Source organism: Adiantum capillus-veneris, chromosome 20 (assembly GCF_014529385.1).
Source record: "Adiantum capillus-veneris isolate H3 chromosome 20, ASM1452938v2, whole genome shotgun sequence".
In the NCBI taxonomy this organism is placed as follows: Eukaryota; Viridiplantae; Streptophyta; class Polypodiopsida; order Polypodiales; family Pteridaceae; genus Adiantum; species Adiantum capillus-veneris.
In genome coordinates, this window is record NC_140950.1 from 45,528,821 (window position 1) to 45,551,608 (window position 22,788).

The 22,788-nt window shown below is 43.7% G+C and overlaps 1 protein-coding gene across 2 annotated transcripts in view; it reads right to left on the reverse strand.

Annotated features, from left to right (window-relative positions):
• Nucleotides 1-4,732: 4,732 nt before the first annotated feature.
• The window catches only part of LOC147432452 (alpha/beta-Hydrolases superfamily protein), an 82,505-nt gene continuing 64,449 nt past the window's right edge, over nt 4,733-22,788 (reverse strand). Inside the window, exons 7-8 of one of the 2 annotated variants that reach the window (XM_086492400.1) lie at nt 5,469-5,609; nt 4,733-5,355 (exon numbers count right to left, since the gene is read on the reverse strand). In XM_086492400.1, the coding sequence (XP_086348526.1) occupies nt 4,882-5,355; nt 5,469-5,609 (615 nt within the window). In that variant the 3' untranslated portion in view covers nt 4,733-4,881. Of the gene's footprint in view, nt 5,399-5,468; nt 5,610-22,788 lie in introns of both variants that reach the window. The other variant, XM_086492401.1, reaches the window with a different exon arrangement.

Sequence of the window (22,788 nt, forward strand, 5' to 3'; positions counted from 1 at the left end):
TTCGGTAAAGTGTTGCGTAAATGCCTGCCTTACCCTATGCATGCCCCACTGCTTTAAAAACACTATTTTTTCAGCCATGCTTTTCAAGGGCAAACTAGTCAGACAACCGGAATTTATGCCAAAATTCAGGGTATTCGCCTGGATTTATAACTAAAATGATCAATTTTTTACCTTGAAAATTAAAGTCTGATCGATTTACAACCGGGATTTTGCATTTCAACCGGGATATGTGAGCACTGGCGTGCCCATTGCATGATGACAATCAAACGTTGTCCCTTGCTGCGGGGGGGGGGGGGGGGGGGGGGGGGGGGGGGGCGCAACTGGTGCTTTGCAGGTAGCAGCTGTCTTAGAACTCAAACATGAACTGTTACAAATCATTGCTTTGCTCTGGTGATGGCCTCTGTTTTTCCTGTGTAGTTCACTTGTGTGTGTTAAGCGTTTAACGAAAAGTGATCAAAGCATGATGCAGGTTCAGTTAGAAGGAAAAATCTATGGCATCTTCATTATTGAAAGAACTCCATTCCTGAAAGAATGGTTCACTTCCTTCTATGATCTTTTATTATGTGCAAGCTGCTTACCTTCTGTATGCATTGATTTGTTGTTTTGCTACAGGATAGGAGTAATTTCAGGTAACTACATCTGGAGACCACCTTTGGAAAAGTACTGGGCTGAAAAGGCTTTAGAGGCTCAACAAGCAAGTGCTAAAGGCGCTGGAACAAGTGCACCTGACACGAAGATATCGCAAGAGAGCTGAATGTATTTGACGAAGATTGTCTAGAACTTGACTGGATGAGTCCCTAGACCATTTTTGGGAGCTCGGTGGTCACAATATGCAGAGGGCATAGACATACATTTTCTCCATATACAGGTTGGCTTGTAGGCCAATTTTTGCCTGTCACAACATTTAATGTTTTTCTCTCTATTCAAACAAGGGCCGACTTTTATTTTACACGCCAGATTGAAAACATGTTCATGATACCATCACTGTTATGCTTCACCCTTTCCACCAACTTGCATCATTGGCCCTTTTACCTCTGAAACTATTGTTTGTTCAATTCTTATGAGTACCAATGAGTTGATCGGAACTTCGGGAATTGGTTGTAGATCAAGTGACTGGCTTCTCCTTAAGACATGTTTAGATGCAAGTTTGCTTGGTTCGAATCACAGACTAAAGCTAAAGCTAACCAATATACTGGTATTCTGGGGGATACAATGAGTGGTGACCATGATGGTGGATGGAGGGAGGATGGAGCTCTACCGTTAAAGGCTCAGAATGCATGACTATGTGCAAAGGGTATATAAGTATAGTATGCACTCTAGTTAGCTCCATCCTATACTAAATTGGGGGTGTAGTATGGTATACATCAAAGATGGGGTTGTCAGCAGCTCCCTGAAGAATATGCCTAGGTCTGATTTGAGTTGGGCTAGACGCTTTGCAGTCCCCCGTTGGAACTGGTCTCTCATCTCTGCCATCTCTCGCTGAGTCAGTAAAGCTACATGCTCTCCTCAATGAAGGTGGGTGCCACTTGAATAAATATGGAAGCACTTTCATAATTTTCTTGTACTCCCTCTTTTCCAAAGATGGTTGCATTGAATATCAATACCCCACTCAATCATAAGGCATGTGACCAATGGGCCCTCAAAATAGAACTATAAAAGTTGCTTTCTATTAGTTTCACAACTAGAAGTGGACACAATACGTTGCTTGTTGCTCACTTCAAGTTGCCACAATCGGTTATTACTATGATATTCAATGGATTTCTTACTCATGGTGCAGCATGATGCAAGTATCAATTGTGGTCATAAGTGCCATATAACCATTTTTTGTTAAAATCCAGTAAAACCAATTAGAATATGTATACTAACATTATGAGAGTAGGTATTTCGTTGTGACTATTGTGTTGAAATGGGTTTCTATATGATAGCATGAAGATTACAAATATAGTTAGGGTACTTCAGGTTGCCCAAAACATTGACATACAAAAATAAGACTAATTTTGTAGACAAACAAAAAATAGTCCAGAGCTTTGCGCTCTCTCTCTCTCTCTCTCTCTCTCTCTCTCTCTCCGTCTCCGTGCACCTTATTCTCTCTCTTCCCGGCTACAGTATGCCCCACTCGTTTTCCAAAAGTACCTCACTGCCTTTCGCCCTTTCGCTTTTTTGATAATAATTAAATCTCTCCAATGGGATTCTGCCAAGTGGCATAGGTATTCTTGCAGCATTCTCGAATACGATATTACATAATCAAGGTAAAGAGTTTTATGGGAGAATCAGAGGAGAGTTGGCAAGAAAGGGGCTATTTAAAGGGAAGCCAGGTGTGATTAGTCGGTCTCTACTTGTGCATCTCTAGGAGAATAATGTATGTTGGCAAGACATAGTCACACATTTCTAGGAGTGTGTACTTGGATAATCTATCACATCTCTTGATGCTAAGTTGAATTTTTGAAGCATCCCATTGTCAAATATCACGTGTCCAAAGTTCCCTCAGAGAAAAAGTAAAGCTTGGGAGGTGCCAACTTGTATGCCACAACTAAAAATATATTTTCTACATAATGAGGAAAATGGCATCCCCTAAAATTTTAAAAGTAACTTTTGCCTTCATGAATACTGTATTTCTGCTTGTTCACCAAATGTAGAATGTAGATGTAGGTGCAAAAGAAAATGAAATTCGTCAACATTCCAAACATGCTGAAAATTCCAACTTAATTTAACCTCTTTTTAAAAGCTTGCATAAATGTCCCATAGTACTCAAATCAGAGCTTGACAAAAACGTAGATTTAGTGTAATGTCACCTACAAATTTACCTTCATATTTTGACTCTAAAGGTAACAAGATTTAGAGAAATTTAGTGTAAAAACCTATAAACATATAATCAATTTACTCCTTAAAGTTCTCATATGTAGGTTCTTCAAAAAAAAAATCAAGCACCGACTTCAATGTAGGTATGGCTGACATTTCATAAGAAGCTATCGTCGGCTTTGCTTGATGTATTTTTTAAAACGTGCGCGCGCGCGTGTGTTTGTGTGTGTGTGTGTGAGAGAGAGAGAGAGAGAGAGAGAGAGAGAGAGAGAGGAGCATTTGAACGTTGTAGGAAACTATCCCAAGAGACCTTCAAGATCTCTCTCTCTCTCTCTCTCTCTCTCTCTCTCACAAGTGTGGTAGATTGGTTATTTTAGTTTCATCTGGCATATCAGGTCTTGGGTTCAAGACTCATTGGACAAACGTTGAGCTCTTGGGATTGTTCCTACGACATTAGAATCTCTCTTTTTCTTCTTCTTCCTCTCTCTCTCTCTCTCTCTCTCTCTCACACACACACACACACACACACACCCCTAACTGAATAATCTCTGCAAAAAAGTGCCTATCCACACCAATTATCCCTCAACTAGAAACACGGTGCAACCATCAAATGAAAGACTTTAACAACTATGACTGATAGATTGTACACCAGTAGACTGTAGAGTCATCAAAACAGGATTCTTCGACTATCATGAATTTGATTATAGTTTGTAGATTCACAGGTATATCTTGTGTAACAACATCATCGAAGTTTCATCTTCAAGTGGTTTGACAACCTATGGCCAATGCAACAACGAAGGCACCAAGAATTCGCTAAATCTCGAGTACCATAATATCAACACAGATGCATCATAAAATTCAAACCATGTACTTGAATGTACCACATAGCTTTGGGTCCAACTCGACCTCAACTAGTGGCTTCTTGTCGTAAATCTCAACTAATATAGGTTGTACATTGCTAGTTGCCAATACCTCATGATGCTCACTTTACTACCCCCAAGAAGACCGTCATTAGGCAAGCCATGACCCTGAATGGTAGCCTCTATTGAAGCTGCCACTAAAAGATCCAATGGGAATTTCTTCCTCGAGTCCCTAAAATAGAAGATAAGAGGGGGTTAAATCCCTCTATAAGCCTAGAGACAAAACACTCACATTTGCACAATTGTGTCACTAGCTTCATGAACCTGGCACAATAGGTTAAATAAGACTCTTTTAAGTGACGAGACGGAAAAGGCTAGGAAGAGTCCAGATTGCAGTTCTAGGGCTATATTAAGACTTGGGACTATCAAGAATTAGGGTACAACCAAAATTCAAGCATCAAGAGTTAAGTCAGCATTGACAATCCAATACTTTAGCTGCGACAGGAATCCTTACTAAGATGGAAGCCTGATGTAGCCAGAGTTCACTCAGACGTCTATCACGAAGGGGGGGGAGGGGGGGGAGAAAATACCTTATGATGCTCTCGACACTACCCTCTCAAACCGACCATTTTACTGATAGAAAGGTCCAGTGCCTCTATATCACATGTTATCTAGTCTGTCTTAAGATTGGCTATGGGTGGGGACTTGATTCAGGACTTACAATCGGCCAAAGCACACGAGGCTTGCAGTAAATTTTGTATTCATTTTCATCATGGCTGCCTCACACAAATCCTTCCCCATTCGAAGCAATCCCCTCCATGGCTTTGAAGATGCCTTTAAACATCAAAAGGATGCAAAAATAACATGCTTAGGCATTGAGAAGGCAACTTTTAAAAATGGCACAGGGCTACAATCAACAAATCCTGATTTTTGTCCCATAATCTCATGCAAACCACACAAGGACTAAGACCAGAGAGGGTTTATATATCTCCTTGACATACGTTTCAGTCCTTGGAAAACCCACTGGATTTGTTTCCATTCAGCACATTTTATCCGACAAAAGTAAGCACACATCACGGAAAACTTTCTGCCTTGTAAAACAGATATCAAAACATCAAAGACTGTCACATTTCTCATCAAGACAAGGATGTAAGGCTCTGATTTTCTTTTGTTTACCTAGAACTCGCTGTACAAGCACTGCTATCTTTCCAACATAGACACACTAACCTTCCAATAATACAACCGCAGGCGAGTGGACCTTGTGTTGGTTGACATATGCAAACCTCAACAGATAACAACAGATTACAATCAAAGGGTACCACATACAAGCACTAAGTTGCAGGACCATGATTGATAAGGATGGGACTGGATATTCTGATGTTTGTGAAAGCTGTAGAGGCCATAAAAGATTCCAAGGAGAGCTGCCAACGGGTTTGAGTCCATACCAATCTGTCGCATTACATGGACACATGGTCCATTCATTGCCTAGCCCAGCCTTCTGCCTGTAAGCTTCAGAAGCTGAGCTGTTACTTGAAGATGTTGACGAACCCTCTCCAGTTCCACCTTCTGCAGGTGGCATTCCCAAGTCTGGATGTTGAAGGAAACCTCTTCCATCTTCACCTTGTGCTGAATCATCACTCCCACCTGGTCCTTTTGTCACCACTAAAGCCTCCACTCCAACTCGCCTCAAATGTAACTACATGCCAAATTGGCACCACTTAACATTCAGAAATTGAGCCCTGACATCACAAAGGAAACAAGATACAGCAGTTCAAATCTATCTCAGGGAAGCATTATGATTAAATTCACCTGCAAATGTAGGTTGACTTCATCTGCTCGTGACAAGAAAGGAAAATCCCCTCCTGTTTTCAGCACAGCTTTACGTGCACCTCCATAGCGTACTCCAACTTCTTCCCGCAATGCTTGAGGGGTGGCGCAATAATCATTGGTCTGACACAAAATCTCCCTTTTGAATTCATATTTGATGTGCTCTCTCTCTCTCTCTCTCTCTCTCTCTCTCTCTCTCTCTCTCTTGTTTTGGGGGAAAAGTCAGGGCTGTATATTACTGAGTACAATATAATCCCCAGCGGATGCCAAAATAGCCTATCACGTGGGGTGTACAAGCTGAATGTAAGGATGAGAGCCACTATAGTGACAACTCGACTAGAACAATCTCATGGTGGTCGATGTGATGAGTGGAGGAGAAACCACCGAGGGGGGGCATAATGCCATGTAATCTGGCCACCTGTGAGTATAAAGAAGAGTGGGGATCGGGCCCAACGCCGAAGGAAGGCAAAGTGGCGAGCCTCGGCTGCTCGAGATGTACCTGAGGAAGAATCCCACTGCCAAATCAGGGTGTGAATGATGTCCAGCCAAATGGCAGTGAGGGTATCCTGAAGGAGCTGTGGAGCCGCACTGAGAATGTGAAGACAACGAGCTCTCCAAACATTCCATAGTGTAATGCTAGTGATGCTAGGAAGTCCTGCATGTGCAATCATCCACATGAAAAAAGAAATACGACGAGCCGCATGTAAATCCCAGATGGCTGACCAAAACTGCTGTAGATAGGCATGGGAGAGACCTGAATGTAACCAGAAATGCATACGAGTGGGCTGCTCTGGGTGCTGTCTCATCAATGCTAATCTTCCAATTCTGACAGTGTACTCAAAGAATGATACAGGTGCACCGGTGGGGTTAGAGTGAGGCCAATGCCATTCTCTTGGGTCCCAATAAAGCTGAGATAGGGCACGACCCTCCCACACCCAAAGCCTCCAAAGTACAGCATCAGCGAAAGTGAAACGGGGCTCAACACAACAACGCTTCCCGCGGGAGCCAACTACTCGTATGGCCTCCCATCGAGCGCCGGGGTAGACAAGGTGCGGAGAGGTGGTATCATATGTCAATCTAGCATGAATCCCCTGAGAGTAGTCAGTATCAACTGTGAGTAGCATGGTGTCTAAACGAACTAATAAGAGAGTGCTCTAAGCAAAGAGGCCTTCCCAGCCACAATGTGGAGGCATCTGAACCGTGCCTCGCATGACTGCATCCCACTGTGAAGGAACGGCAGAGTCAATCTCAAGCAGTCTGTCTGTCACCCCGCGACCAATGTCATAATGCTCTGCCACAAAATCTGCATCCAGCATACGTGTCTCATGAAACAACCGCATAGAGGCAGCAGGGCCAGTGTCCCAAGCAGCCCAATCAATGTGAGTCCTCTCTCCAAGCTGACGAGGTGGATTAACCAAAGAATCAAGAACTGCATCATTCCAAATGAGAGGCTGGCGCTCAATCTCTTCACGACATGAAGGAGGTGAGCGTATGATAGCCCGTCGCATGGAAATCCAAATCTGAAGGAGCGATCGGATGAAGGGTGAGAGGGTGGTGGTGGACAAGGGGGCGTCCGTAAAGAGAAAACGATACCCTGTATGCCAAGTATGACCATCTCTAGTGCCGAGGCGTGGAGTCGCTGTGCAAAGAGCGGCCTGAAGAAGCATCTTCCAAGGTTCTTGGCCGGGAAAAAGACCCCGAACAATAAGCTTGGTAAGAAGGGCGCGGCTCTGTAATTCTGGATCAATAATGCCAAGGCCTCCCTCTGACCTAGGACGAATAATCGTGGACCAGCGAACTCGAGCACAAGTATCAGTAGTCCCATCTGTGCCACTCCATAAAAAGTTCCGCACTAGTTGGCGGAGCTGTGCTATAACACCAGAATGTAGCATCCAACAAGAGGCCGTATACCATACTGTAGCCAGCATGACCTGGTTGGCGACCAATGCACGGCCAGCCAACGACAGATGACGTGAAGACCAATGACATAGCTTCCTGCGTATAGACTGTAGTACGGGTGCAAACTGCTGCTGTGAGGAAACGTCAAATCCAACCTGAAAGCCCAGATATCTGCATGTCTGACCCGGCTGCAACCATGTGAAACCATCAGCTACCCCCCAAGTAGGTATGTCATCACTGCCAACTAGTAACCCATAGGATTTATGCCAGTTAATGCGTGCACCACTGGCAATGCAAAAAGCCTCTAGGGCCTCCCGCATGGCATCAAGAGCAGCTAGCAAATAGCGCAACATCAACATAGTGTCATCAGCAAACTCCTGATCGATAAGGTCCGGAGCTGTAGGTACTGGCATGGTCAAGCCACGAAATGCATGACTCTGAGCACGAAGAAAGTCGGACATAGTCTCTCCGACAAACAGATACAGATATGCTGCTAAAGGACATCCCTGACGGATAGATCGAGAAAGCTCAAAACTGCGACTGACACGGCCACCAATAGTAATAGCATTGCTGGTAGTCCTGAAGAGAGCGGAAATGCCTGAGATCCATCTCGAAGGGAAACCCATCCTGGCTAATGATCCTTCGAGAAAGTCCCACTCAACACGATCGTATGCTTTCTCGAAGTCAAGGATGAAAAAAGCGAGAGATTCAGAAGATGATCTGGCCCACTCTACCGCCTCATAAAAAGTGAAGATATTATCCAGTATGCATCGATCCATGACAAAGCCTGTCTGGGAAGTATGAATAATATCTGGTAAGAACGGTCGCAAGCGATGGCTGATCAGTAACGCTAATATCTTATAGACCGAAGGGAGTAGGGTAATAGGTCTCCACTGGCGGAGCTGAGTGGTGTCACCCCCTTTCGGAATAAGTGATATGAGACCTGAACAAAGATCCGGATGCATATATCCTGATGCAAAGATGTCCTGACAACCGCGAAGCAGTGGTATATGCAATATATCCCAATAAGTCAAAAAGAAAGCTCTAGTGAGGCCATCCTCTCCTGGACAGGAGGATGGATCAAGACTCTCGATAGCGGCATGGAGCTCTGCAAGTGTGAAGGGTGCCAACAAGATCTCTGCCATAGTGTCTGTACAACGATGTCGGGTGTGATGCCAGATCTGCTCACGGGCAAGTAAAACCTCAGTAGTGCATACATCAGCAGTGAACAATGTCTCAAAATAATCTACAGACATATCAAGAATAACATCAGGATGCATATGTAGTGTCCCCTGAGCATCGCACAAAGTCCGAAGGGTGGTGCCAGGAGGGCACTCTTTATGCGCAGCGAAGAAGTCTTTATTCATTCGATCAGCTTTAGCTTTCCAACGAGATACTGAAGCATGATGAGTGAACTCAGACCTAGCCGCCTGTACGCGACGAATCTCCTCTGTGAGCTCTGTCTGTCTAGCAGCGAGATAAGCATCCTGAGGCCACTCCTCAAGCAAGCGCTGAGTGGAGCCAAGAGGAATGTGAAGATCAGACTCGCGTACTCTCAACTGACGATGAATAATAGTAGTCTGATCACGGCAGTAAATACTAGACTGAGTAATGTAATGAGCAAGGAACTCTCCAGGGGGACCACAATAAGAAGCACCCATGGACCATAAGTCACGAATCTGCTGCTGCAAAACTTCAGTGGTGAGAACACTGTCAGGGATGCGGCAGTCTCGTCTCTGTGCAGAGGATCTAGTGAAGGAGATAAACAATGAGATGGGTAAATGATCGAGAGGCTGGTCCCTCTCCAAATAGTAGTAAATCCACCTAGAGCTGCTACCCAAGGGCCAATGTAAAAACGATCAAGTCGCTCTAATAATCTCCCCTACTGTCTCTGAAACCCCACGAGTAATGAAGTGTAACAGGGTGGTGACCAAAAGAGGATATGTGCCAGGCAACACCTTGAATAGCTAGAAGAAATCGATCCCAAGCTTGCTGCTCATCGGGAGAAATGGATGATAGAACTGGAGGTGTGATGGATCGCCAATAAGGGTCGCTCTCGACGTTGTTGAAGTCGCCTCCAACAACCCAAGAGTCTACAACAGGTAGATCAGCAGCCAAGGAGGACCAAAAAGTAGCCCTCTCCCGAGGAGTAGTGGGTGCATAGACTGACATAAAACCAATGATAGAGTCCCGAATCCGAATAGAAACATAGACTGCTCTGCCAACGACAAGGGTGCCATGCTGCTGAACTGAGGCCAAGTAACGTGCCCCCACTGAGATGCGTACACCGCAACTCTGTCCATGAAGGCCCAGAGCAGGCTCCCAAAAAGTGTGGGCGCCCGAGGGCATGAGATTACCAAAGGGAGTGGCAATCTTATGCTCCTGTACTAGTAATATATCCACAGTGCCTACTACATGAGCGTGTAAATCTCTGCGAAGTAAAAGCTTACAGGAACCTCTTACCCGAGAAGTCTGTAAACCATTAGCATTCCAAGAAACTACATGTAAATCCATAGTCTGCATGAAAGAATTTGTAGAGCATCTGACTAACTGCGCATCTTCTTGGAGGCAGCTGGGCCATCCAAGGGGTGAGCTTCGGACGGTAGGAAAGCAACCCGCAAGCCCTCTCTAAAATATGGTGTCTCATTGCACCAATTGCGGACCTCAGCTTGTTTACATTGCATTACCGATGCTGCAGCTTTGACACCCCAAATGCGCATAGACATAGGAAGCACCACATCTGAGGATACATGAATGACCATAGGCAATGAATAGCAAGCATAAACATCACTCCACTCCATAGCACCAATACATGAAGGGAAGTGTGGAGACAATACATCCGGAGCGGAAGTAGACAACCATAAATGAAGCTGAGCCATAGTTTGTGCATGCACAAAATGTAGAACCTGATCCTCGGACCATTCCTGAGTCGCGTGGAATGGAAGGAAAAAAGAATGGGTAGGCTGAGAACGACTGCCGATTAAAAAGGGAACACAACCTGTCTTGTGATGCATAAGGTAGAGCGTGAGGTGAATCAACTTTCCTATGGATGCTTTTAGCCCTTTTTCGCAGATGAACACTTCTGTGTTCACGCCTTTGTATCTGCTCTTTTCTGTGGGTTTCCTCACCTTAAGGTTTACCACTTGTAAATTAATCCCAAAGATTTACAAAAAGTGTGTGTGTGTGTGTGGAGCCACAGGTCGCAAACCCTAGTAGCCATAGGTCACGAGCTCTAACAGCTACACGTCACGAACCCGAATAGCCATAGGTAGCCTATATGTGGTGAACCCTTCCCATCGTGCATGCCTCTAGACGTAAATCCTAACAGCACGCAGTTGCTTGAATGTTGTGCAGGATTCTTATTCGAGAAACCCTCAGCAATGGCCAAAAGAAAAGTAAGTGCTCGACTAGTGTGTCCTTGAAGGAGTGGGCTTTAACTGTAGTAGAGCTTTGTTTGTAGAAGGTGCTGTGTTGGTTGGTTTATGGAAGAAGAAGTTGTATACAAGCCTAGGAAACAGGTTGATCTCTCCTCGATGGATGTTGCAAACATCATCAAAGAGTGTTTGTTGGAGGATTTTGCGGATGCTCGGAATGTCTAGGAAGGTTAGCAACCCGCTACTAAAGTGGTTATTCCCACAATATGCGTTGAATGCGGTTATCTTGTTTTCCCTGGCAAGATGCCCTCGGCACAAAACGTAGGTCAGTGTATTTTGGCACCCGTGGATTTTATGAGGTGTTACTGGCAGACATGGACGCTCGTTCGCAATTGTTGGAAATGTTGCCTTTGTTTTTCAACATGCAAATGACACATGTATTGCCATGGGCGCTTACTGAAGACTATCAGAGTTTGATACAACATAGGTGTCCAGTTTGGGTGGAAATAGTCGGATCTCCACCGACTTGGAAGTATTTCTTACCTCTTTTAGTTGCTCACTTGGGTAAAGGGATATGCCCCCCAAACTTGGATACTAATTCTAATAGATTTTGTGTGTTGTGGTATACGGATAAACCGAAGCCTTCAGGAATCACGGTTGACTCTGGTGATCGAGTATTAGGCAAAAGGCCATTTGAACTCAAATGGGGGAAGTTTGCAGGTGCATGTTTTAGCTGTGGTAAATTTGGCCATATGCAGTCTGAATGCCCAAGAACCTTTGTTGCAACTGCCACCTTCTGTTGTTCCTACATCTGGAACTCACGCCGACTCTCCCTCCTCTTCGTCTATGAAGACAAAGTTGGGGGATTCTAATGGAAACATGCAGGTCCAACAGGATAAAGACAAAATTAAGAATTTAGCTAATGTGCATTCTAGTGCAAAGGCTGACACCAAAGGTAAAGCCAAAATGGGAGATTCCACTAATCGTTGGCAAACTCCAAAGAAGACGCCTAAGTCTCGTGTTTCACCTGTCTCAAGAAATTATGTACCTGCTTCGGATGGGAGAATTGGTGGGAATTCTGCATCTGCATCTCATGATCATAAGTTGCTAGTTGAAGCGTGGGATAAAGTGGTTCACTCATATAAAGATGCTCTGCTTGGTTCCACATCTATGTCATTGTCTATGTATCAAAATCCCTCGCAAGGAACGCATGTGGAGTATGTTTTATTGACTGTTAGTTTGGAGGCAGATGTGCCTATGGGCAACTCTTCTTAATGATTGTGCCTTGTGGTTCTCTTGTAAATACTGTACAGATGTCTTCTCCTCTTAGATGTTTTACGTATATTGTGTGTGGGTTGTTCAACCACGACAAGTGGAAGCTAATATGGCATTATGTACATATACATAAAGCAGATATAGTAGTAATACAGGAGCATAATCAACACAAGTTCGCTAGTCAATCCTCGTATTATGCAGGATTTTGGATTGCTTATGCTGGTGCTAGTTCTTTTTCCGGTGTTTTGATGATGGTGCGACATGAATTGCAGTCGGTCTTAGCCCATAATGACCTAACGGGACGTTGGATGGTTGTTCAATGTCTGGTATAAGGAAATATTCTGGAATTCGTTGGTGTTTATGCTAATACTCCCTCGGCATAAAGAAGTCACCTTTGGCAAGATTTAGCTAAATACCCCTAGCGTTCGCATGCTTTTCGGTGTGGGGATTTTAATAATGCACCTACAAACACGGACAATACATCTGGTCATTTGTATATGTTGAGATCTGAGCATTCTTCTCGGGATGCTATCGTCAATAATACGGGTGCTTTGGATTTGTGGGCCATTACCCACTCTATAGAGCGCGGTTATACTTTTACTCATGATGCTCACTCTGGATATATAGCACAATTGGATTGTTGGTATGTGTTAAGCACTCCGCAATATGATATGCTTGCATGTGATATGAGAATTGATCGTTCCTTTACTCTATCTAATCGTTTCCCTCTTTGGCTTTTGGTCCATTTTGAGGCACTGACTGCAAATTCCTCGCTTTTTCACAAGCGGTTGTTGCATATTAATAATGCATATCTTTTACACAAAGCTTTCCAAAGCTTAATTGAAGCGGTGATTCCTCCGCTTGTCTCTCATATGTTTATTGATGTGGATGTGGCTTGGTATCATTTTGTCATGCGGATCCAGACGGTCATAAAGGATTATGGTTCATGGTGCATGTATCAATAAAGAGACAAAGTGCATGAAGATAAGGCAGGTTGTCAAGCCTTAGAAAGTCTTGCACATACTAGCCTTAAGAAGTCTTGCACATACTAGACCGCTTACTGATTTGGAACAAGAGGAGTTATGTGCGGCTAAAGCCGCTTTGATACATAATAACAAGAGGAAACTTGAAAAATGAAAGGTTAGATCGAGACAGTATGCTTTCATGGATGAAGGTTGTTCGTCAAAACAGTTCTTTAAGCATTTGCATCATTCGCGGCAATCTGTGGCTATTAAAAGCATTAAGGACGATACTGGGCAATCGACGGCAAATAAAATTCAATTAGCAAATTCCATGGTGGATCATTTTCAATCGGTTTCTGCCACTCCAGAGGCTCCCTCAAGTGAGGTTTTGCAAGCCAAATAGTTACAATTGTCATATGTACATTCTATATTGACAATGGATGATGTAGCTACTCTTGAGGCCAACTTTATTGAAGTTGAATTGCACAATAGTTTGTTATATCTATGCCATTGGAAATCGCCTAGATGGGATAGTCTTATAGTTGAATTTTTCCTCCGCTTTTGGGATAAATCATGCATAGACTACACAATCTTTGCCGCAATTGTGGAAAGGACTAGTGAAATTGTTGCCCAAGCAAGCACTATGTGAATCCTTCTCACATTGGCGTCTTATCACGCTTATGCCGGTCATTTACAAATCATTTTCGAAAATGATAGCTACACGTATTAAAGATCATTTGTTCTCTCGCCTACATACGGTTGAATATGGATTCATTCCTTGCCGACAAATTATGGATAATATTGCTGATGCTTTCATTGGAATTGAGAATGCAAAATATAATGGACAAGATGTACTTATCATGCAAGTTGATATAGAGAAAGCATTTGACACTATTCATTGGACTTCATTGCACAGATAATGGCGGCCTTGGGCTTTGGGTCTAGAATGAGTCGTGTGGTCTATTTTCTTTATGAGCATAGTCAATCTGCCGGAATAATTAATGGTGAGCTGACTCAATTATAATATCTTGGTCCTTCGGTACGGTAAGGATTCCCTTTGAGTGCTATATTGTATGGTATTGCTACACATCCTCTATTGTTGTATCTGGACTCCTTGACAAAATCTGGCCATTTAAATGGATTGTAATTGCCATCTCGTAATCATTTTGTGGCGCAAGCGTATGCGAATGACTCAATGTTTTGGCCTAGAAATCAACCTGAGGATGTTCGATGTATAATGGATGCTCTACATGTTTATGTAAGGTGCAGCGGAATGAATGTTTGCACTTTGCTCAAGGTGAGTGCTTCGAACTGTGCTCAAGGTTCCTTTTGTTCTTATGGAAGGTAGAACCTTCCGTTCTTAATGAGAGAATGCTATGATCACAAACAAAGTGAATGTACACTGTGCATGCAAGTGTATGAGACTGAGAGATAGAGAGAGAAGAGAGATACGCCACCAAAGACGTTGTAAAACCCTCCTCCGAAGGCCCCACTCTCGTCTGCGAGAGTGGTCTACTTCTGATTGCACAAACTGGTACAAACTGAATGCATGAGACTGATGCAAGTCTAGGCTATGTCGGCGATGACGATGAGACCGACCTAAGGGCTGAAATCTGCAATCTTTCTACTGCTGTCCAAAAACGCTATAGGCTGAAATTTGCGACTAGTCCAAAAACGCTGATTTGGGGGTTGTTTCTGTGGGTCTTTGTCGCTGAAAATCTGCAGGTTTAGGGCTGAAAACTAAGGTTCTTACCGGGCTGAATCTGCTACTCTTATGGCTGAACTCGAAGGTCTTCTACTGCTACAAATCTGCAATCGCTGGGACATGCAAAAACGCTAGGCTGAGGTGTTTCCAAAAACGCTGATGAAGGTCTTCAAAAAACGCTGGCTTGTTGGGTTCTGCTGGCGAGGATGTTGATGCAAAAACGCTATGCACTGGGGTCTTCTGGCGATGATGCTGAGTGAAAACGCTAGGTCTGAGCGTGCTTCCGTCACGATGATCTGCTGATGAGAAAACGCTAGGGCTGATTCTTCTTGCTTGGAGGAAATCCACCAAGGGGTCTTGTTGAGAAGTTACCTGCTGAGCTTGGCTCCTGCTGCCTCTTCTGCCAAATAGTGTTAGTCTAGGTTTGCTTATATACAAACTTAGCAAAATTGCCCTACCTACTTTCCAACAAAAGTCACTTAAAAATAATAAGTGACACTAAATGCACTGGAAAATTCTCTTGAAGGATTCTGATGGGAATGCTTATGATCATGCTGTGTGCAACAAGAGGATATGCATCTATACTAAGTGACTCGGCATGCACGGTCTACGAATAGACTCACAAAAGTGCCAGATCACTTCTAATCTATACTGATTGGACTGACTGAACCCTTATCGTGTTGTAGCTTGTCCACGGACACATAGGGTTGGATGTGTCACGTGACATCCCCTCCTTTTTCAAAGTGAGGTATTGGTACCGAAATGTATGGCGTCGAGGGAGATCACCAATAACATCCGGAATCCTGGAAGGGACTCTTTGCTGGCCCACTCTGATGTGTGGGTCGTGCGGTACTTGAACTTCATAAAGGTCTGCAAAGCTTGCTTCTTTGGGCCGCGCCGAAAGCGACACAAAGCCTTTTGTGGCTCCTTCGATGCTTCAACTTCGTCTACAGACCTGCTTCCTTCTTCTTCAAGAATCTCCATGGCTGAAAATTTCTAAAACCATTTCCAACACCAAAACATGAACATACCCATTCCATGTAAAGTGAGTGGAAAAAATCTTGTCTTCCTCAAAGACTGTGCATGCAATGTAGATGAACAAATAAACGGAGTGCCAAACCGTTCACCACATACATGCAAACTCTGAGATCGAATCTTTCTCTTTTGATGTAAAGCAACCAACTGTGGCAATTCACAATGGAAATTCCCCTACTTGGTGCTCATTCTTTCTTGTGCTCTTTCTACAACTGTGTCATGCCAAGGAAGAGACATGGAATCTGACTTCCTTACATACATACTTTTCAGCTTTTCATGAACAATCCGCATACATCAGTGCTCATTCATGAGTGAAACGTGCTCAACGTACAATATGTCATGCCTAGGAAAAGGGATCACATAAAGATGCTGGTGACTAAAATACAGGAAACGATCACGAATGAAACACTCGAACAATGCGTATCAATCATGCGAACACATAATACTTTTTGTGAGGGTTCTTTGGACCTAGCTCGAGAGCCAAGATTGGTTCTTCCTGAGGGAGTTCTTTGGACCTATGCTCGAGAGCCAAGATCGGTTCTTCGTGATTGATCGAATCTACAACGAGGTTAGCTTTGCTAGAAAAAGCATCCACTAACACATCATCTTTGTGAACAATCAAATAATCTTCATGTAACTCATCATGCTTGTGAGAAATCACATCTTGATCATGCAGATCATCATGCTTGTCATTGTCATCCAAATCATCATGCTTATCAATATCATTCAAATCATCATGCTTATCATCATCATTCAAATCATCATGCTTATCATCATCCAAATCCTGTGTGTCATGCTTTGGAGAAGAAGAGACTGAGAGGGTCTCCTTTTCCTGATTCTGTGCAAAGTGCACCTGCACTAGAGAAAAGAGTCGCAACATCTCTTTCATGTGTCGAGCGCTCTGTTCGGCCGCCAAGCGCGCTTGCTCACGCTCACGCTCCAAGTCGGCCTTTCTTTCTGCTTTTCTTACTTTGGCTTCCAAGCGGGCTTGCTCGCTCGCACGGGCGATGACTGCCATTCTTTCTTGGTACTTACGCTTGATGGCTGCGATTCTTTCTTCGCTTTCTAACTTCCTGTCCATCATCCTCTTGTCGAAAGCCTCCATAGGAGTTAGTGCAATCCTTGTCGTAGATGGGAAAGGGGGAGGGTCGGAAAAACCTCTTGGTGGGAAAAATTCTTCTTCGCCTCTCTCATGCCCATCACCTGTATGCGAAGTATCCATTCCGCTTCGGGTAATGACCATCCATTGAAGTCGTGGGTTCTTGTGGTCTTGGGTTCTTGAGTTCACAAGGAACTTAGGTTCTTGGGGGTCTTGGTTCTTGGGGTTCTTGAGGGTCTTGAGGTTTTCTTCCGCTTGCAATCTGTGTTAGAGAAGGATCTTCTCTTCACCCGAGTTCTGCTCTTTTCTGCGGGCGCACCCCTTAGCGGCTTTGTGCTCACACCAACAAGATTGCTTTTTCCCACCTCACATTGATCGGCCGGCCGCTAAGTGCACGGTCCGCTCTCAATGAGTGAAAAGAGGCACAAGGGGAGGCTGGACAAGCCCTTCTTTCCTGGGATTCCTATCACTCTTCAAAAACACGATTAGGAATCGACACGCCAAGCGAACTTGGGTTCGTGCGACCTCAACAAGCAAAAAAAAAATTATGTGGTTCTTGTGGTCTTTCCTTGAGTGATACAGAACACTGCCAAAGCTCTGATACCAATGTAAGGTGCAGCGGAATGAATGTTTGCGCTTTGCTCAAGATGAGTGCTCCGAACTGTGCTCAAGATTCCTTTTGTTCTTATGGAAGGTAGAGCCTTCCGTTCTTAATGAGAGAATGCTATGATCACAAACAAAGTGAATGGACACTCTACGTGCAAGTGTATGAGACTGAGAGATAGAGAGAGAAGAGAGATACGGTACCAGAGACGTTGTAAAACCCTCCTCCGAAGGCCCCACTCTCGTCGGCGAGAGTGGTCTACTTATGATTGCACAAACTGGTACAAACTGAATGCATGAGGCTCATGCAAGTCTAGGCTATGTCGGTGATGACGACGGTGAAGATAAGACCGACCTAAGGGCTGAAATCTGCAATCTTTCTACTGCTGTCCAAAAACGCTATGGGCTGAAATCTGCGACTAGTCCAAAAACGCTGATTTGGGGGCTGTTTCTGTGGGTCTTTGTCGCTGAAAATCTGCAGGTTTAGGGCTGAAAACTAAGGTTCTTACCGGGCTGAATCTGCTACTCTTATGGCTGAACTCGAAGGTCTTCTACTGCTACAAATCTGCAATCGCTGGGACATGCAAAAACGCTAGGCTGAGGTGTTTCCAAAAACGCTGATGAAGGTCTTCAAAAAACGCTGGCTTGTTGGGTTCTGCTGGCGAGGATGTTGATGCAAAAACGCTATGCACTGGGGTCTTCTGGCGATGATGCTGAGTGAAAACGCTAGGTCTGAGCGTGCTTCCGTCACGATGATCTGCTGATGAGAAAACGCTAGGGCTGATTCTTCTTGCTTGGAGGAAATCCACCAAGGGGTCTTGTTGAGAAGTTGCCTGCTAAGCTTGGCTCCTGTTGCCTCTTCTGCCAAATAGTGCTAGTCTAGGTTTGCTTATATACAAACTTAGCAAAATTGCCCTACCTACTTTCCAACAAAAGTCACTTAAAAATAATAAGTGAAAAATGTTTAAAATAGGGAAAATTCGCTAAATGCACTGGAAAATTTCCCTGAAGGATTCTGATGGATTCTAATGGGAATGCTTATGATCATGTTGTGTGCAACCAGAGGATATGCATCTATACTAAGTGACTGGGTATGCACGGTCTACGAATAGACTCACAAAAGTGCCAAATCACTTCTAATCTAGACTGATTGGACTGACTGAACCCTTATCATGTTGTAGCTTGTCCATGGACACATAGGGTTGGATGTGTCACGTGACAGTTTATGGATTGGCTGCAGGTTTGCACGTAAACTTCTGAAAATATAAATTGTTGTCGTTGCACCAAATGGATTGGTACTCTATATTATGGCTAGGTGAGATAGTGAAGTCTGATCAAATTGTGAGGCATCTCGGATACTCGTTGGCTTGGTCAATGAACAATGCCAAATTATTGGATAGGGTTGAGAAAAACTTAGGTCTAAATTGCACTACTGGAATTGTCTACTTGGCCACTGCATGTAAGACTCAGAATAGTGCAGTCCATCTTGGTGGCACATATGCAATTTTTCCTGCTCTTGTTGCATTGGTCACCACGTCTTCTTTGGGCCTTCATGCCTCGGATTTTGGGGCATTTTTAGTCTACTTGCTCCCACAAAAAAGGCCTACAATAGCTCGCGATGGATAAGTTGTGTACTCCAAAGCGTTGTGGTGGTCTGAATATTCTACATTTGTGTTGTCATGTTACAGCAAGGAAGGTCACCTTGTTATTGGTACTGGTAGAGCAAAAACAGCCCTCGACCCTGGACGCAGATGTTTGCATTTCTATCTTCTCGTGCAGTTTCTACAGCAGCTTTTGGCCATTGGCAGCCTTCATACCGCACTGTAGTTTTTGGTAAATTTGAAGCCACAATACCCGGATGCCCTCTTGCTTCCAGTCTTGTAGTTGATTGGAAAAGAGTCACACAGGAATTGTTGTGGCATGGTAGAGATGACGCAAGTGGCAAATCACTCCGATTGAAGAGTTTGCATTGGAGTTGGGTTTTTGATCAAACTCTTGTTCGGCAATCTCCCAGACACGCTTATTTTCTCTCCTAGAAAGGTATTGACAAATGTGATCTACGTTGATGGACGAGTGCTCTCGTTTGGACAGGTTGCTCTTACTTTTGGGCTTGGACTGCACTACAGGCACATGTGCAACACCGTTAAGGATCTAATTGATTCCATAGCTCCCATTCCGTTGTTGGTTGCGGAGGATCGAATCTGTGATTGGCATTACCTTGGTTCTTCCAACCACTCTATATCTGCAAAGAAGGTGTATTGTCATTTGCAATCATCTTCCTGGATACAAGAACACTGTAATAAGGTATGGAATATGAATAAGGGTGCTACATGGTGGCGGAGTAAAGTTATGAAAGTGTGGCATGCTAAGCTTCCTCTAAAGGAGCGATTATTTATGTGGAGATGCATCATTGGGATTCTCCCAAATGATAAATTTCTGCGCTCCAGAAGATTGGCCTTCTCGCGATGTGTTCGTTGTGGTGCATGCATTGAAAATATTCCACATTTCTTGTAGTCTTGTTCTCATACGCAACAGTTTGTGGATTGCATCTCTACAGCTCTTCGCATGCGTTTCCTTGGGATACATTTTGGTCGATTTTTCTAGCTTTTTGGAGTGCTTCTGCCATTACTTCGACTGTATGCATGTTTTTTCAAATTTCGGCTGGGTTAGATTCTGAGTGCTATGAACAGTGTGGAGAGCACATAATTTCCCATGTTTTAGCAAATTCAAGTGGAGTATGTATCCTTCTTCAAAACATCTCTTCGACTTCTTCTATTGAACTTTCGGATTCTGACATTCCACCCTTCTCCAAGAATCATGATTGATTTCATTGATGTTTTTTCGGATGATCTACCTCCTGGCTTACCGCCTTCGAGAGGAGTAGATCATGCCATTGAAGTGGTGGCTGGTACTTAGGCTTTTTTGAAGCAACCCTATCGGTTGGTAAAACCAAGGAGAACGAGATTCAACAACAACTGACAGATTATTTTGACAGGGGTTTTCGGCCAGGTAAATCCCCGTGGGGAGCGCTTGCGTTACTTTCTTGAAAGAAGGATAACACTATGCGCTTTTGCATGAATTACAAGGGGTTGAATAAGCTCACTGTCAAGAATAAGTATTCACTCCCACGTATGGATGATCTGATAGATCGACTCCATGGAGCATTATATTTTACAAAAATAGACCTATGATCAGGCTATCATCAAATACGCATCAAACTGGAAGATGTTCCTAAAACAGGTTTCCATACGAATTTTTGGTCTTGCCTTTTGGTTTGACCAATGCTCCACCTACACTTCAACAGATGACAAACGATCTCCTGAGACAATTTCTAGGCAACTTCGTTGTTGTATTTCTCAATGACATCCTGATTTCCGGCCGGAGTTTGTCTCAGCATCTGGCACATATACGCGTTGTTCTCGAGTAACTCACATCTAAGAAGCTTTATGCTAAAGCCTCTAAGTGTGAATTCTTTAAGAGAGAGCTTCTGTATTTGGGTCATATTCTTACTCGCAATGGAATTCGCGTTGACCCAAAAAAGCTGGATAAAGTGCGAAATTGGCCCATTCTGAATAATGTACGCCAAGTAAAGTCGTTTTTAGGCTTTACGGGATTCTTTCGCAAATTTATCAAGGATAACTCCAAAGTTGCTGCTCAAATTTTAAAAGGAGGGGTGAAAGGACCGAAGACTTCGAAACCTCGCCGTAAGGGTAATCTTCCTATTGTTTGGAATGAGCATCTCGACAAGAGCTTTTAGACACTAAAGTACTTGGTGACTAATGCGCCAATATTGTATATTGTGGATGCTAGCAAGCCTTTTGTAGTTAAAACGGATGCTAGTGATTATGTGATTGGTGCAGTGTTGTATCAGAATAGATGTCTTGTTACGTTTGAAAGTAAGAAACTTCGCGTTATCCAACGTATGAAAAAGAGCTTTATGCCGTGGTCCACACTTTGAGGAAGTGGCGGCACTATTTGTATGGCTCTACCTTTGTTGCATGGACAAATCATCATCCTTTGTGCTATATCTGTGATCAAGGTGATCTCGGAGGCTAGAAGGCTAGATGGATTGAGCTATTGCAAGAGTTTTACTTTGAGATCTGTTACAGAAAAGGATCCAACAATCAAGTTGCTCATGAACTCAGCCGGATTCCTGAGATTAATGCCTTGTCTATAATTGAAATCTCGACGGATTTCTCTCTCTCCAAGGGCTATGTCGTTCCGATAGCCATTTTGGCAAGATATGGAACGAGGTCGAAGTAGGGCGTGACTCGCATGCAGGCTTGGGTGATCTAGAGACCCAAGTGAGTCGTGCTCGAGAGATGAGACAACAACAATATTCCATTAAAGGTGGACTATTGTTTAGAAATGGAAAGGTCTTGTGTGTCGGAAATCGATGAGATTCGACAAAGGGTTTCGTTCGAATGCCATGATGTTCCTAGCGTTGGCGACCCAAGTATCTAGAGAACTTTAGCATTGGTCAATCAATATTTTTATTGGCCAAGAATGCACTCTTACATAGAGAGCTACGTGAAGAGATGCACTTAGTGTCAGGTCAATAAGGCAGAGCGCCTTAGGAAAGCTGGCTTGCTACATCCATTGGAAATCCCAAATGCCAAGTGGCAGGGTATTTCTATGGATTTTATTGTTGGTTTGCGAAATACTAGTCGTGGCAATGATGCCACATGGGTTGTGGTCGATATACTCACAAAAATAGCGAGGTTTATACCAACAAAGTCGACAGTAAAAAGCCATGAGTTGGTGGTTTTATTTGTCGATCAGCTTTATAAGCTATATGGTTTGCCAGAGGATATCGTCAGTGATCAAGACACCAAATTCACTGGGCGATTTTGGCAAGATGTTTTTGCTCACCTTCGAACGAGGTTGAGTATGCCGTCCTCCAATCATCTAGAGTCTGATGGACAAACTGAAAGGATGAATCATACGTTAGAGATTCGAGAAAATGTTGAGAGCTTATGTCTCTCATAAGCAGTCTACTGACTGGGAAAGATACCTTCCACAATTAGTGTTTGCCTGCAATAGTAGCAAGCATTTTGCTATTGGACTTAGCCCATTCATGTTGATTTATGGATTTGAGCCTGAATCCCCTATTGCTATTGGCTTAGAGAAAGTCAAAGATCGCCAAGCTCGTAATTTCTGGTATGATATGTATGAAAAATGCTTGAATTGGCTAAGGACAATATAAGGACAACTCGTGATCGAGTCACCACTTATGCTAATCAAAAGAGATCTCCAAGGACTTTAGAGGTGGGACAATGGGCCTATCTGAAGATACCCAAGGATTCCAAGACTATGCAAACTGGAAAGCATTATAAGCTTTCAACTACAT